The sequence below is a fragment of the Durotheca rogersii genome, assembly GCF_024521655.1.
Source record: "Durotheca rogersii strain YMJ 92031201 chromosome Unknown GGS23scaffold_29, whole genome shotgun sequence".
Lineage (NCBI taxonomy): Eukaryota > Fungi > Ascomycota > Sordariomycetes > Xylariales > Xylariaceae > Durotheca > Durotheca rogersii.
This window is the reverse complement of record NW_026251260.1, coordinates 241,181-257,136: the sequence shown is the minus strand read 5'-3', so window position 1 is coordinate 257,136 and position 15,956 is coordinate 241,181. Positions and strand designations below refer to the sequence as shown.

General features: G+C 43.7%; 2 protein-coding genes across 2 annotated transcripts; both read left to right on the top strand.

The window, feature by feature from the left end:
• The first annotated feature begins 90 nt into the window (after window positions 1-90).
• On the top strand, window positions 91-2,201 carry GGS23DRAFT_584267 (Arginase/deacetylase). Its single transcript, XM_051517321.1, has 7 exons — window positions 91-288; window positions 360-456; window positions 508-598; window positions 673-756; window positions 822-1,051; window positions 1,230-1,651; window positions 1,791-2,201. Exons 1-7 carry the CDS (start codon window positions 154-156, stop codon window positions 1,911-1,913), a joined length of 1,182 nt encoding a protein of 393 aa, XP_051368457.1. The 5' UTR covers window positions 91-153; the 3' UTR covers window positions 1,914-2,201.
• Window positions 2,202-6,141: 3,940 nt separating this feature from the next.
• GGS23DRAFT_614777 (UbiA prenyltransferase family-domain-containing protein) lies at window positions 6,142-7,157 on the top strand (the record flags this gene model as incomplete). Its single annotated transcript, XM_051520675.1, has 2 exons — window positions 6,142-6,183; window positions 6,264-7,157. The coding sequence occupies 2 exons, from the start codon at window positions 6,142-6,144 to the stop codon at window positions 7,155-7,157; spliced, it is 936 nt and encodes a 311-aa protein (XP_051368456.1).
• Window positions 7,158-15,956: the final 8,799 nt, after the last annotated feature.

Below are 15,956 nucleotides of genomic sequence, written 5' to 3'. Positions count from 1 at the left end.
GACCACGGTCTTGTCCCAATCCCAACAGAAGGGCGACCGCCCGCTCCGTAAGCTTAAGATGTATAAATCCTCTATCACGACCGGTACACGTGTGCAATTTTAAAGTAGTCCACCTATCGACTTAAGTGATGTTATAGAACCGGCTGTCTAGACATGTTGGCCGCTCTCCTCGTGGCCGGCTACTTAGCCCATGCTACAGCTCATGAAATACACGATGATCAGAAAGCCCTATCCGGGCCTCATCAATCGTTGTGGTATAATGTTTTGCCTGGAGACGGCGGAACACAGGTCAGGCATACACATATGTATGAATGAAATGAAAACTGACTAGCAATTCTAACAATGCCTCTGTACCACAGGCAGACTCGGTATTCTCGGGGATTTCTACATTTGGGCGCCTACCGTATCAGCCGTGTCTCAGCAATGGGGACGTTCATTACGACCTCGCCTTCATAGGTTAGTTGACGAAGTCCGGTCTGCTTTTCCTGGACTAACGGGAGCCAAAAGGTGCCCCGTTCGATACCGGTACATCCTACCGGCCCGGCGCACGATTCGGCCCCTCGGGGATTCGCCAAGGGTCTCGACGTCTCAATCTTTAGTACGGCCCATCCCCTCCCCAAAGTCGATGTGTTCTATATCACCCACGTGCTGACGTATCCGCATGACATATAGCGGAGGATATAATGTCCCCCTTGATACAAACCCCTTTCATTCCTGGGCGAAGGTCCTCGACTGCGGGGATATCCCGGTCACATCGTACGAACCGGGCTCACCCCTCTTAACACAATCTCATCAGATCCTACAGACTGATCGAGACATAGATATGATAATACCTGGGCTCTAAAGCAGATCGAAGAAGGCCACTACCGCATCCTATCCCGAGCACCCAAAACAAACGCAGATAAGCCCGGGCCGTCTAAGAACGGGAAGACCTTACCGCGCGTCATCACCCTCGGGGGTGACCATACCATCACTCTTCCCTTGCTCCGTTCCATCAACCGAGCATATGGCCCCGTGTCTGTCATCCACTTTGATAGCCACCTGGATACTTGCAAGTAGCCGTTCTCTAGTCCTGCTGGCTCTCTCGATTCCTTTACGTGTCATACCATGCCTCCTCCCCCACCACTACCAACAATCACGAAAGATAAAAGGGTTTAGCTTCAAACGAGCAATGTAATGACCGGATGGCTAACCTTCCGTTTGTCTCTCCCTCGCTTCCCCGACCATAGGGCGTCCCAAAGTCTTCGGCGGCTCGCCCTCGGAGGTGGCTAGCATCAACCACGGGACATATTTCTACCATGCGGCGCGCGAGGGCCTGCTGGCTAACGACAGCAACGTACATGCGGGCATCCGGACGACGCTGAGCGGACCGGGGGACTACGAAAACGACGGGTACTGCGGGTTCGAGATCGTGGAGGCGCGCGAGATCGACAACGGAAATGGCACCGCGGGCATCGTGCGGAAGATCCTGGACCGCGTCGGCACCGAGAAGCCCGTATACCTGTCGCTTGACATCGACACGCTCGACCCGGCGTTTGCGCCCGCCACAGGGACCCCCGAGACCGGCGGCTGGAGCACGCGGGAGCTGCGGACGATACTGCGCGGCCTCGAGGACGTGAATTTAGTGGCGGCAGATATCGTGGAGGTTGCGGTGAGTAATAGTGATTTCATTTGGCTGCATAGAGGCGCTGTTTCAGTGTTGGTGGAGCAGGAAGTTATAGTCTAAAAGGGTGTGGGGGAAAGGGGGCGTGGTAATCAATAATGGGTAATTGATGGTCTTGATGAATCAGCCCGCCTACGATACGAACGCCGAGCACACGACGATGGCAGCAGCAGATGCGCTGTTCGAGATCATGAGCATTATGCTTAAAAAGGGACCGCTCAGCAACATGGTGGCCCGAGACGAACTATGAGCCTGGTGCTCTCTCCCCGCTCCTTTAGAAAGGCGACTCGAGATGGACTTCGAAAGGGGGAGTGGGGAGGACGGCCGTTGGGGTGGGGGACCAGCAGGGCCGTCTTGTGGTGGACGAGAAAGTAGAGAGAGATATTACGTAGGCCCAGCGGACTTTGTTTCAAAAAAAAAAAAAAAAAGGAGATGGCACTGCGTAGAAACAAGCTGGAAAAGGAGAAGAGAAAGAGGCTACTACGGTTCAGGGTCTAGTGCACGGTGGCCGCGACATGGGGTGGTCACAAGGAAAGAGGGCACTAGAGGAAGAAGACTACGGTTCATATGCATGAGGCAGCTTGGGTGAAATCGACCTTAACATTCCGAGACTTAACACCAACTTGGTTGCGGGAGTTACCAATACAAGCAAGGTCCACCAATCAGTCTTCCTTTTTTTTTGGGTTTTTTGGGTTTTTTGGTTTTTTCCTCCTGGTTGTAATCAGCCACACCTCTTCCAGGCCAGAAACCCCCAACTCATCCAGCTGTGGTTATATCGCGCGTCGTTATTTGCTTGCTGGAGACGGCTTGGTTAGGGGTGGTGATGGTCGAATGTTCTTTGCGACTCTCGCTCGCTCTCTTTACAAAGACGCCGTCTCGCCTCCCTGGATGCTCCCGCCATCCTCGGCGTGGTTCACAACCTGACGCATGGGAGAAGGCTGGTGCGGGGCGGGAGCATCGAGGCGGGGCCAGGTGGCCCACCAGTCGTTGACGTCGGAGTCAGCAGCGAAGGGGTACTTGGGCAGGCCGGGGGGGCAAGCCGTGTGGGTGGAGGCGGCGGCCTCGGCGGCGGCCAGGCGGGCGAAGGCGTGGTACTGGCGAGGGTCCACGGTGCCGCCGACGGAGGAGGCCGGGGCGAGGATGCGGTTGCCGTGGTGGTCGAAGCGGCAGCCGTAGCTGGAGAAGACGGTGCCCCCGAAGACGAAGCCGCCGCAGCCCAGCTCCTGGGTGAAGAGCAGGCAGCGCGCCGACGAGGCCTGCTCGCAGGCCCCGGGCTGCTGTGAGGCCATCGCCGTGTCACAGCGTCGCAGCCGGTACGCGTGGATCTGGTTGTGGTTGCGGCAGATGCCGAGCTGAACCTGACACATCGTGAAGATGGTTTGGGGTGGTGGTGGTGGTAGAGTGTAGAGAGGTTGAATGTGGTAAGATGGGTAGACGGGCAAGCAAGTCGAGGCTTGGACTGAGCTCAGGCGAGGCTGCTTCAGCTGAGAGAGGTTAGTCGACGAGTTCGTACTCAGTGGGAGTAGGAGAGGTTGGTGACAGAAGACGAGGAAGAAGGAAGCCTGTCGTACTTGGAGTGATAACAGTGGTGATCGAGATCGAAGACGAGAACTGGTCTGGAGACTTGGGTTGGAATGTGGGAAAGAAGAAAAGGGATCTAGTCGAGGAGGGAAGACTTTCTTTTATATGTTTCCAGAGAGGCCCCAGACCGCCCGCGAGGGTCAATATGTCAGCATTCACCTCCCCCTTTGACTTTGGGCCTCTGGGCGAGCCACGAAAGCCTATAATGCGTACGCGCGGCCAGGTGGTGAAGAGAGAGGGGGGGGGACTAAGTAGGTGAGGAACCCCTCTTCGGAGTCAGTCCGCAGTGGTTACGGGAGGAAGCAGCGCTGGGGATATTCACAAGGCCTATGAGCTGACGAGTCTTGCGGAGGTAGGGTTGGTCAGCGGTGAATCTGGGCTTCGTCGACTCTTCGTCCCCGTCTCGACGCACTGTCCAGAACAGTGAATCGGTAGGTTGCAGCGGTCAGGATGTCAGGTCGAGGGAGTCGTCGGATGAAGTCTAATGAGAGCACACAGGTCACCCGCCTGGGGTGAAAGTCTACTGTGAGACTATTCGGAGGGGGCGGTGCACTCTCATACCGCTATGCCTACGAGTCCGAGCGGCTCTGGACGGTCTACCCTAGGTATTGCGAAATATGCTGAGGAGCACACAGAGCACAGCCTCCCTACGATTGAGTTCATCATGATTCTCCCGTAGCTACGCGTTGCCAGACCATCGCTTCTACCTATTATATTATAGACACCTTTGGGTCACGTTATAGCCGGAGTCGGAGGCCCGTGAAGACCGTCTGGTTGCCGTGCGGCCCCTACGTGTCACGTCAGACGTCAAAACGTAAACGTCTACCCCTCCGTCGGATGCCCATGGGTTAGGGTTTCTACATGACTCCATCGCATTCAACATAAAGTTAATACTGACACGACGTAGCGCCTGTCACCGGGTCCCTGGAAATGACTGCTTAGGATATACACTTTATCCGGACTACCGATGGCATCCGCGGGCTTGCTGTTTTAGAGTTGCGTTCTACTGCGCGTCGAGGCTACGGCTGTCTATCGGAGGCCCGGCAGGGGTCATGGGCAGCGGAGAACGATAGGTCTATAGTGGGAACATGTCGGGTCGTAGATCCTGCCGAGGGGCGTACCACGGCGCCTTGCAGCGGACCGGGAGACGAACGACAAGGTGGGGAAGATGGAGGCGACTCGGTAGAAAGCCCATACTTACATCCGCGCCATCTCGCCCAGCTGGTTTCAAGTGACGTGTTGGTCGACGGGTTACGCGTCGAATAGCGGACGGTGTGAGCGGGGTGGGCTTATCGATTCGCTAGAAACCAGAAGAAAGAAAAAGAGAGTACGGGGCTGACCAGGTTATGGTGTGTACATCCAACCTGGCTTAGGTAACTGAGGCTGTGCTCTCTGTAGGGTTCGGGGGTGCAAGTCTACGTGGAAGACGAGTAGTCAGACAGCAGTAGTAGTAGGCATTGTTCAACCACCCATGGGCACCCCTTGACGAGGCTACCTCGGGGCCTCCAAAGAGGCACTGAGGGCGTGCTGAGCTAGGTTTCTCCCTCCGCCGGTCGAGGGCGGTTCCCAGTTCTTCCGTTCGTAGTAACTTATCCCCCCCTCGGGGAAGTTCTGCCGCGCTGCTGTGACGCTTGAGCCGAGTGCCGATTCTGCGATTACCTAATTCCTGATGCCAGCTGGCTCCCTCTGGGTACCCCCGAAGAAGACGGCTACCTAAGCATCTCCGTGAAGCCTCAACGCCTGGCAGAAGCTCGATGTGGCCGTTCCAGCTTGTGATCCGATGGCGTACCAGTCGCTTTGCTATTACACTATTCGGATGCTCGGAACCTGGGTAGCTTGTAGATTGATGTAAGACGTCATTGTGTTGACGATGCTGCCGCTGCATATCTTCCCTTCGGCGCTATTGGTTATCGGCCGAGGAGTTGGGAATTGCCTTATGGCCTAACCCACTCTCGTGACGGGTCTCGTCGATCTAGAGGCCCTGCGCTGTTAGTGTTTCTAAGTGTACACACCACATGTCGAAGAGTAAATGGTGGAGATGTTGGTTGATGACGATCACCTTCGCAGTGAATGCGTGCTTGGTGCATATTACTATTTCTAGAGGGCATACACGCGCCTGGATATGTGCGAACGTTGGCTAGGGGCCTAAACTAGGAGACAAGCTCTTCGAAGCTGTCTCGGGCACCAAAGAGCGGGGATACCAGATGGAAACCCATAGCAACTAGCGGCATAGCTAACCACGGAGTCCGGGAAGATCCGGGCTCTGAATGCATGCCCATATGAATTTCACTTTACTATCGCAATGTAAGGGATATTAGCCTCTTGTTAGATAGTCTTAGAGGAAGATGCCGTTTACTATTACACGCGCTTGCCGACAACATTCGCGGGTAGAATATGGCCTTGGTAATAGAGGCCATACTAAGCCGCTGCCTAGGCCGGTAACGATTTTCACATTCGACGTAATATGGTCGAAGCCGCGACGTCTATTAGCGCAGGCCGACGCGAAGGGCGTGCTGGGCTACTACGTCACATAGGTACATGATATCAAGCATACGTGTGTCTTCAGCTCATAGAGGCATGGCTCGCCTTCCCGACTGTCGTGTGCTATATGGGTGAGTTGAATACATTAAATACCCCCTTGGAACTCCCTTCCATCTTTGTCGAGTTGGAATCGAGAGTAGGCCTAAGAGCTCACTTACGTATCGCGACTATTCTTGCTACTTGCGATCGATCCGATTATTCTCAATCTTTTCGCTATCTTGTCCAATTCCCACCTCGTTGTTAATCTCTACATGATATATGATTATTAAAGCCGACTTTCTCGAGGGTTTTCTATAAGCCTACCTCAGTCCATACCTAGGCAGTCAACTATTCTACGTCTAGACTACTATACTATGATGGCACTAAGTAGAAGCACGAGGATGACGGCTCTCGCCCAGGTAGTAAATATGCCACGATCGCTTGCTTACCCTTCTACGTTCACATAACTTGTCAACTCTACTGACGCATATGAGGATAGAATATTCGGGCGGTCCGGTTTCATCTTATGACGTTGTTTCTATTCACCAAGACCGACTTTAAAGCGGTAATCCTGCCGCAAAGCTTATTCGCACTTGCAATATTTCCCATGAGGGTCCAGTCGGGACTGGAGCCGCGATATCTCTCTGGATTCATACCTCCGCGAATGCCGTACGCAGTGGCCTGGTTATGGCTACACTTGCTCGTCGAGAATATCTCGAACCAAAGGCTGCCCGCCTCTATATTGGAAGACAAGGCCAACAAGCCGTGGCGGCCCATACCATCCGGCCGGCTCACCGCGGCGGAAGCAAAAGGTCTCTTGCGAGCACTTGTCCCGCTAGCCCTTCTTGCGAGCGTATTGATGGGCAGTTTCACACCGAGCGCAGCCCTCCTGACCCTGATCTGGTTATATAACGACCTGGAGGGCAGCAGCATTGATCCGTTGCAACGGAACGTGATCAACGCTGCTGCATTTGCGTGTTTTGGTTGGGGAGGTGCTGGCGTGCTTCTCTCGGGATCCTCTGAGAATGAGGAGCTACAGCGAAACTGGGGTGTGCTGACGACCGCTGCTGTAATGTCAACGATACATGTACAAGACTTTCCCGATATGGTTGGAGACACAGCTAGTGGTCGCAGGACGGCACCGCTCGTGTATGGCGAAGGGTTAGCACGTTGGAGCTTAGCTGTGCTAGTGCCTTCGTGGTCAATAGCCTGCTTGGTATTCTGGGGGGTGCCTCTCCTTGCTTGGGTGGCATTACTAGGTATGGCATCCATCATAGCTGCTTTTACTCTGACCCGGAGGTATTATGCTTCCGATGAGCTTGTATGGAAGTTGTGGTGCTTTTGGCTTTGCGTTGTGTATCTCCTACCATTGTTTAGCAATAGGATGGAGTAGGGTCAATACAACTGCAACACTCAGGCTCATTGTCGATCAATTTCTATTTATTCAAGTATACTCGATTCTCTTCAGATTTGTTTCTCGACTTGGCACTATTATACAGCGGGATATACTCATGGAATTTGGCCCACTTTTATGAATAATGACATCTGATATAGTGTCGAATTTATCTGTCTTAACTTACCAGAGTTAACTTTCAGCTACATACGTGAGGGGATGCTAGGGGATATGTCTTAAATCAAGGGGTTCCTATAACTAACAGGATGTATCCCCCTAAAATCCTCTACACAGTACTTGTGAGAGCTGGAAAGGTACCCCTGTGGTCTTTAACCACAACATCGTCTATCTTGGAGCTCCTGAATATATTTTTAACCTTGCCTGTATGTATGTGTTGATAGATCGGGGATATTGAAGGAAGGTCATGCGGCCCTTGACCAGCTAGAATGACCCCTTAACGGTTAGGTTACGATCTCTTATTGAACTTGTTTGCTATTACAAATGTAGTAATGAGGCGATATTTAGGGCTACACCTACCAAGTACAGCTTCCTCATACGTTATTTAAAAACGGATGATGCCTTAGGCAGGAGGCGCACTTATAGCTGTGTTGTCTTGAAGGTAAGGTAGGCTTGCTAACCTGGTATAAGAGGGGACATAACTTCGTGTTATCGGAGATGCCTTATTGACTCGGATATATATAGGATAAGTGTAAGCAGGTGAGCCTCAAGCGCCCCATGTAAGGCTTCTATGCTCAGACTTTTGTGAGAGATCTGTGACTTCTGGAGTTGGCTCTCTATCATACCTCATTAACATGTACCAATGCTCATCTTGTGTAGGTCTTTTCTTGTTCCTCTCTTAGGGTTTCCTCTTGGCAATGTTGCGGCGCGTATGGTACTAGACTGCTTGTCAGCTTTATCCTAACTTGTATGAAACTGCCCGTCTAGAGCTGAACTCGGCGTCTTGTCCATCTAGAACCATCTAACGGGTATATCTAGAGCATAAGCGCACGTTTCAAAGCTGGCTCTTTCTCAGGCTTTGTCACACGGGGATGGAACCCTGTACCAATAATCAGGTCATAAGGGTCAGGAGGACAATATCGGGTAGCAAGGCCGTTACCTCGGCGACCTACTAAGGAAAGTCCTAGATAAGCTACGGATAGCTTCGGTAGTAGGGTATAAAGGTACCAAGGTACGGAGATACCTCCGGAATATATTAGGACGAAATAGGGACTAGGAAACCTAGGAAGAGATAAGGACCTAAGAGACCCCTTATAGAATTAAAATAAGGCCCGAATTATTCTACTTCGCAGAATAATTCGGGCTTATTTTTAACGTAAACGCTAAAAATAATAACCTATCCAGAGGATAGAGAGATATAGAAAGTATACTTAGTTTATTTAATATTAATTTTTAGAGCTACGAACTTTATTTATTATAGAAAACCTAAAAAACGCAAGAAATTATATATAGAAAACTTATAATTCATACGAAACTATCTTTTATAAATTCGAAACTAGTTTAAATTTTTACGTTAACGTATATTATATTAAGTAGAGCGCACATTATTTAGGTTAAAAAACGTATATAGTAAAACGAATTTAAAAAGAATAAAATATAAAAGAAATCTAGTATAGAAAAATTTTTTTAAAGTTAAAATTACGTAGGTACGTAATTTCTATATTAAAAAAAGGCGCTATGCCTAATAAAACTACGAAACCCTTAAACTTATATCTTTATTACTTCTTTTTACGTTTCTTTTCTACTTTTTTCTACGTACCCGTATTTTTTTCTCGTAATATACGTAGGATTTCTCGTAATAATTCGTTACTAAAAAAAGCGTTAATATTTAATCCTTGTTACTTTATAACCCGCTCTTCCGCCTTCCGGATTACCTTTTTAATTTTCTTATAGACTTTATTAAAAGCCTACTTTAAATTAGAATTTCTACGCTAGCGTACTTTATTACGTATTAACGTACCTTTTTATTAATTTTTTTAGAATCGAAAGCTTTTTTTAATTCTATAAATTTAGCGAGCTTTAGCTCGGCCTTCCGGGATACCTTAGCGTAAGCGTAGTAGCCCTTATAGTAGTAATAGTAGCGATTATTTTTTATACTTATTAATTATCGCGTATACGTAACTTTCCGCGTTTTTTATACTATTTTATATACCGGTTCTTTTTACGTAAGCGTTCGCTTATAATCGATTAATTCGTTTAAAGCATACCTTATAAGGTAACGCTCTTTTTTCGTCGCCGTCGTCGTCGCTATCGTCGTCGCTATCGTCGTCGCTACCGTCGTCGTCGTCGTCGTCGCTATTAGCAGGGAAGCGGATTCGGTTTATAGGTAGATTTTATATAATAAAATTAACGCCTACGTATATTATTACTTAATCGCGTACTTTTTTTTATACCATAAAGTTCGTAGAGCATAACTTACTTTATAAGATATATTAAGGGAAGGAGGGTCGCTACCGCCGCCGGCGGCCGCTAGGCCGTTAGTATTACCTATCGTAATACTAGTACTAACTACGCGGTAGGCGTCGCTAGCCGATAGCTAATCGAGGCTTAAGTTAACGAGCTCGGTAATCGAAATCCTAGATACTATTTTAATTAGCTAAATTTATCGCGCGCGTATTAAATTTCTTACTTTTTTTAACTACTTTAATCTTATTTTATTAAATAAAAGATTACGAAATATCGTTAGCGTTCGTTTTAAGCTTAATTAGTTATATACGAAAGTTTAAACTTACGTAGTTATAGGAAGGATAAGAGGCGTAAAAAAAAAGAAAAGGAAATAATAAAAATAATTAATAATAAGAAATAAGTTATTTTATTTCGTAAATAAAGAAGCGTTATAGGAAGTCGCGATTAAAAGAAGGTACGGCGCTAGTTATTAAGGAAGTCGCGATATCTTTATACGTTAGGAAGGAGCGGCGTATTTTAAGAAACGCTCCGTAATTAAAGTAAAAAAAACGTATTCCTATATAGAAAATAACATATCTACGCTACTTTTATACCCGTACTCTTTACTTTTACGCGGTTTAGCTATATAAAGATTAATTAAAGTATTATAAACTATATTCGCTCGATAGAATTAACGTATATACGCTATTGTTATTCGTTATTTATAACGCTAAAGTACGTTATTTATAAGGATATCGTAGTAAGTATAAAGGTTAAGTAAATAGCTATATACGTAAACGGAAATCTCTATCTTTTAGCTTAGCTTTTATACTTACGAAATATATGTTAACTTAAATATTAACAAACGTAAAAAAAAACTTATTATTTATTAGCTCCTTATATACCGTATTCTTATAAAACGGCTCGTCGAATATTAGGCCTTATAGCGAGGTAACCCTAGAGTAGGCGACGTAATTTAACCTTAACGCGAATTCTTTTTCTATAATTCTAACGATAGCGTAAAGAATAATAATACCTTACGCTTTATAAACGGTTATTACGTATAAGATAGTTAAGGGAAATTATTCTCGTATATAGGAGATACCTTTATAATCGAACTCCTAACGCTCGCGTAATATTAATATTACCTTTTTCCCTCGAAAATCGCGTAGCTTATTTCCCTAAGTATCTTTAAACCCGGGTCCGTCGTAATCGTCGAAAGTTACTATAACTACTACTAGCGGCTTACGTTTAGAATTAACGTCCTACGTTTAACTTATATCGTAAATAAAGCCTTAGGAGCTATTTATAAGCCGTATTTCGGAAGAGATATTACGTAATAATATTACTCGAGCGCTTATATAAAGTAATAACTTAAAGAAGAAGTTACCGGCTAAGTCGCTAAGCGCGTTTAACGCTCCTCGGCCGTAATAAATAACGTACGTTTAAATAACTAGCGAATTAAGCGTTACGAGATAGTTAAAATTATACTAAAGTACCTTTTTACGCGTAGAATATATACGTACCGCTTTTTTAAAGCCGAAACGATCCTACTTAATTAATACCGCGGCTATTCTCGTAGATAAGAGCTAGAACGACTCGGCGGAAACTTACGTTAAGCGTAATTCGTTTAACGCTTTTCGAAAAGGCGCTTAGTCCTCGCCTACCTAGCGCTAAACTACCGATAGAAATACCGACTTAGAAAAAGCTCTATACGTATTATAACCGACGAATTCGTTTACCGAAAGATACGTCGAATTAAAAGTATAGATAGGTTTTAATAATATTAAGGGTAACTAAAAGAAGTCGCCGATTAAGATTATATTTACGCTATTAAAAACCCGCGAGTTACGCGGAAATATCTACCGTAAACGACGGTTAATAAACCTAAGTATACGTAGCCTTAATATACTTTTTTCGTCGATAATTAAATAGCAAAGGTTAGTAAGGCGTCGTTATACCTTAGCGAAAGCGTTATTAAAAAACGGCTTAAAGCTACGTTTTACGGGTAAACGAAGGAAAGAATATATCGTCCTCCCGCGAATATTATTACTCGTAGCGTTAGTTAAGGTAGTAAGGGCTACCGAATCTTAAGTAAGAACTTAACGAACGTAGGAGGCTAAAATCTTAATTAGATACGATTTTCTAGTACCGTTATTACCGTCGATTTAAAATAGGAGCTAGTTTTAATTACGACTTTATACGTAGCCGAAAACGGTATCGTAAATTAGCCTTTATTCCGGATTTAATATATTACGGGTATCTAAAGGAACGATTTCCTACTCCGGCGTATCCGTAATACTTATTATCTCGCGTTAATAAGTAGAATCGTAAAAGTAAGGATATTTATATCGGGCTACGTATATAACCTAATCGTAGTTTACGTCGATATCTCTATTCCTAAGTACGTTAAATATTTCCTACGTAAGCGTTTAATTTAAGAGTAGACGCGTTAGTTTAGCCTAGTCCTCTTCGTTTAAAGCCTACTCTTCTTCCTCTAGAAGCTCGAATTTTTCTTCGTTAGGTCCGGGAAGGTCGCCGTAATAGTTATCCTCGTATTAATAGGTTACTTAATATCGCGTATACGTTAATATATACGTTAGAAATTAAATACCGTTAATTAAAAGTAACTCGTTCTCGTTAATATACGAATAATTTAATATAAGCTTAACGCGATAAAACGATTCTAGCTCGCTAAGGTCCTTATTTACGCGGTAGATAGGGTAATAATTAAATATACGCTCTTTTACGTTACGTTAAAAAGGGCGCTAATCGCGAACGTATAACTTATTAAAATTCTAAATCGATACGAAGCGAAAGAAGCTTAATTTAATAACTTCTAGTACCTTTAAATCGCGCTAGAGATACTTCTTATAAATATTACGCCCGTTAGAAACGTCGCTAGAACCGAGCTCGAGGCTATAGTCTTATTCCGCTAAAGGCCGGTAATTTACGTTACGTATAATACGCGAATTAGCTTATAAGGGTAACCCATATAATATATAGTAAACCTCTTACGTAAAGTAATCTCGCTTTCCGATTAATTTATTTATTAACTTTAATATAAAAAAGAGAAGAAGATTTACGTTAGAGACCTTTAAGAGGATCTACTTAATAAGGACGCTATAATTATCGGTCTTAATTTCCGCTTTAAAGTAATACTTCGTTACGTAATTTATAATAGCTTTTACGTTAGTATAAGGCGAAATATCGATATTAGTTAGCTAAGTAAAGGTAATTATTCGATTATATTAATTTAACTATTCGTCGTTACGCTACGCTTTAAATAACTACTAGGTTTTATACGGCCGTATAATAATCTCGGCGTAAGCGCGGTACGGCCGCGGGAAAAGAAATCGGTATTTTAAAGGTAATAAAACGCCATTACCCTGTCCCGCTTTTCGCGCTTTACGCTTATTAATACGGAAGTAATATATAAGGAAGTATTTATAGCGTTAGTAACGATTAATAATCTAAGAAAGCTAACGAAACGACGGCCGCGCGTCTAAAGGCCGTAATGCGAGCGAATTATCCTTATTTTAATCTAAGCGCCGACGCGGTTCTAGGTTAACCGTAGAGGCGTAGTAGCTTTAAATGCGAGCGTAGTTTTAGCGTTATTCGAAAGAGGTTATATTAAGTAACGGATTACTTTCGAATTAAAATAGCCCGTAATAATACGTACTCCTACGCCTTTAAAATTCGTATCGATATTAATAATCGCGTAAACCGAACTTCTTAATTAAAACGATATTACGGAAGAGCTAATTCCGAGCGTAAAAATATTACGCGGTAATATAGGGATTAGTTTTTAATAACTCGCGGGATAAGCGCATACGTTAAATTTTAAAGGAGAAAAGCTATTCCTAAAAGCGTAGCATATATTAAAAAAGGCTCCGCTAGTAAAAATTAACAGAGCTTAAGGTAAGAAAAGCGCTAGGAATCCCGAGGTATTTAATAAAAGTAACGTACTCGCGTTTTCGTTTAAACTAAAAAGGCCGCGTATCCTTTAAATGAATTATAACGCGCGTAATACTCCTTAATAACGTATTAACCTCGGTACTCTTAAGATTCTCTAACGCTTACTCGAAATTCTATCGCATAATTTATTATTATTAAGCGCCTTTTCTCCTTACGAAATATTTACTTACTATTATCGCTTATTAACGCATAAGTATATTAAGCGCGATAAAGCGGAAAGTAAGGTATTACGCGAATCGATTATCGCGTTAACGTATAACGTACTATACCTAATCGTCGAAATCGATCTTACGCTACCTTAGATATATAAATTTAGCTTCTTTACGTAGAAATAAGGTAAAAAACGCTAGTAAAAATAACGTAATTAAACGCATAAATTCGTTAATAAAAGTCTAGCGAATAAAAGATATAAATAAATAATAGGTACTTATAAGCTTAACGGAATAACCTTTAGAAATAAACGCCTCCTTTAATTCTAATTCTAAACGCTTTATTTTAATCTACTTTAATATAACGTTTAATATAATAAATTTATCGTATTAGGCCTTTAATCCTTCTAGGTCGCCTTTCGTAACTAAGCTAGCCTAAAGCGCTTAACCGTTATTAACGAAGTTTTAAATATTAAGCTACTTAAAAATATTACCGTCGTTAAATAACTCTTCTAGCGCGGCGCGATTTTATTTAAAGTCTTTATAACCCGGGTAGTTATATCTTAAATACTTAAGCCATACCTCGATAACGCGCCGGCGTACTCTAAACTTAGTTCGAAACTAAATTATCTACTCGGGATTTTACGCTAACTCGCGTAGGCGTAATAAAACGATATTAAGATATTAAGAAAGAAGGAAAAGATAATCGTATACTTTATTAACGTTACGTATAAAATATACGACGTAGCCGCGATATTTATATTACTAGCCGCGGATTATAAGTATATTTATTACTACGTAAACCCGCGTAATAAATAATTCTTCGATTATTATTAGCTTTAATAGTAAATTAAAAGAAAGAAGGATATTAAAGTTAAGATAATTACCTACGTTAAAAAAGAAGGGCTTATTTACGCGCCTTTTCTAGTCTTTATTACGATAACGCTTATAAATACCTACGATATTTAGATTTATATTAAACTAATACTCCTTATAACGATTATAATATTTACGTCGTTCTTACTTTAGCGTTAATTAAAACCGTATTAAAATCGCGTAATCGGTATCGCTAATTACGCTAACGTCGAAGTCTCCTTCCTACCGTAACGGCTTAATTATAAACGAATTTTAACGATTAAAAACGCTATTAAGTTCCTAAAAGCAAGCGGTATTTAAAGAAAAGGTTTAATTAAAAGGTCGGCTTAAGCGCGGTTACTCTCGCGTTAATTCTAGCGTAAGGGATTCTAACGTAAGGGGCCGTAAAAGTCGGCCTCGACGTACTTATACTTACTCTAGTATTAATTCTAGCGTAAACGCGCGTAAAGGTCGGCTTCGACGAACTAATTCTAGCGTTAATTTTAGCGTAAACGCGTATAAAGGTCGGCTTCGACGAATTAGCTTTAGCGCTAATTCTAGCGTAAACGCGCGTAAAGGTCGGCTTCGACGAACTAGCTCTAGCGCTAGTTCTAACGTAAGCGTACGTAAAGGTCGGCTTCGACGAATTAATTCTAGCGCTAGTTCTAACGTAAGCGTACGTAGAAGTCGGCCTCGACGAATTAGCTCTAGCGTTAGTTCTAACGTAAGCGTACGTAAAGGTCGGCTTCGACGAATTAACTCTCGCGCTTATTTTAACGTAAGCGTATGTAAAGGTCGGCCTCGACGAGCTAGCTCTCGCGTAAGTATTCGAGGAGGTCGCCCCCGGGGCGTTAGTTTTAGCGCTATCGTTAAATCCGTTAGTTATAATTATACTATTAACGAAGAAAGTAAAGGAATAGGAGAAGGATTACCGCTATTACGTCGGGTTATCCTATACCGTCTTCGAATTTATTATCGTAATACGTTACCTACGCGTAAAGCTATCTCTTTAGCGCTTAAACTATATACCTAAGGCTACGCGGTAATAAAATATAATCGATAATAAGTAATATTTAATCGCGGAACCGGTTAAAGCGTCTTAAGCGTAAGATCGGATCGGGAATCCTATATAAAATTAACGGTAGAATATAAACTACTAATATAAAATACTAACCTAAGTAAAACGGCGTATGTTTTCGCGGTAAGAGAGATAATTTTTTATAAATATAATATAATTTCGTAAATTAATAAATTACTCGATAGCTTAAATTCTTCCGTAAATACGATATTTTTTAACTTAAAGCGACTCTATCTTAATTAAACTAAAAATAGATTATAAGGATAGATTATAAGATACGGAAAAGAATAGGAATTATATAAATAAGAATAGAAACGTATAAATAAACGCATTAAT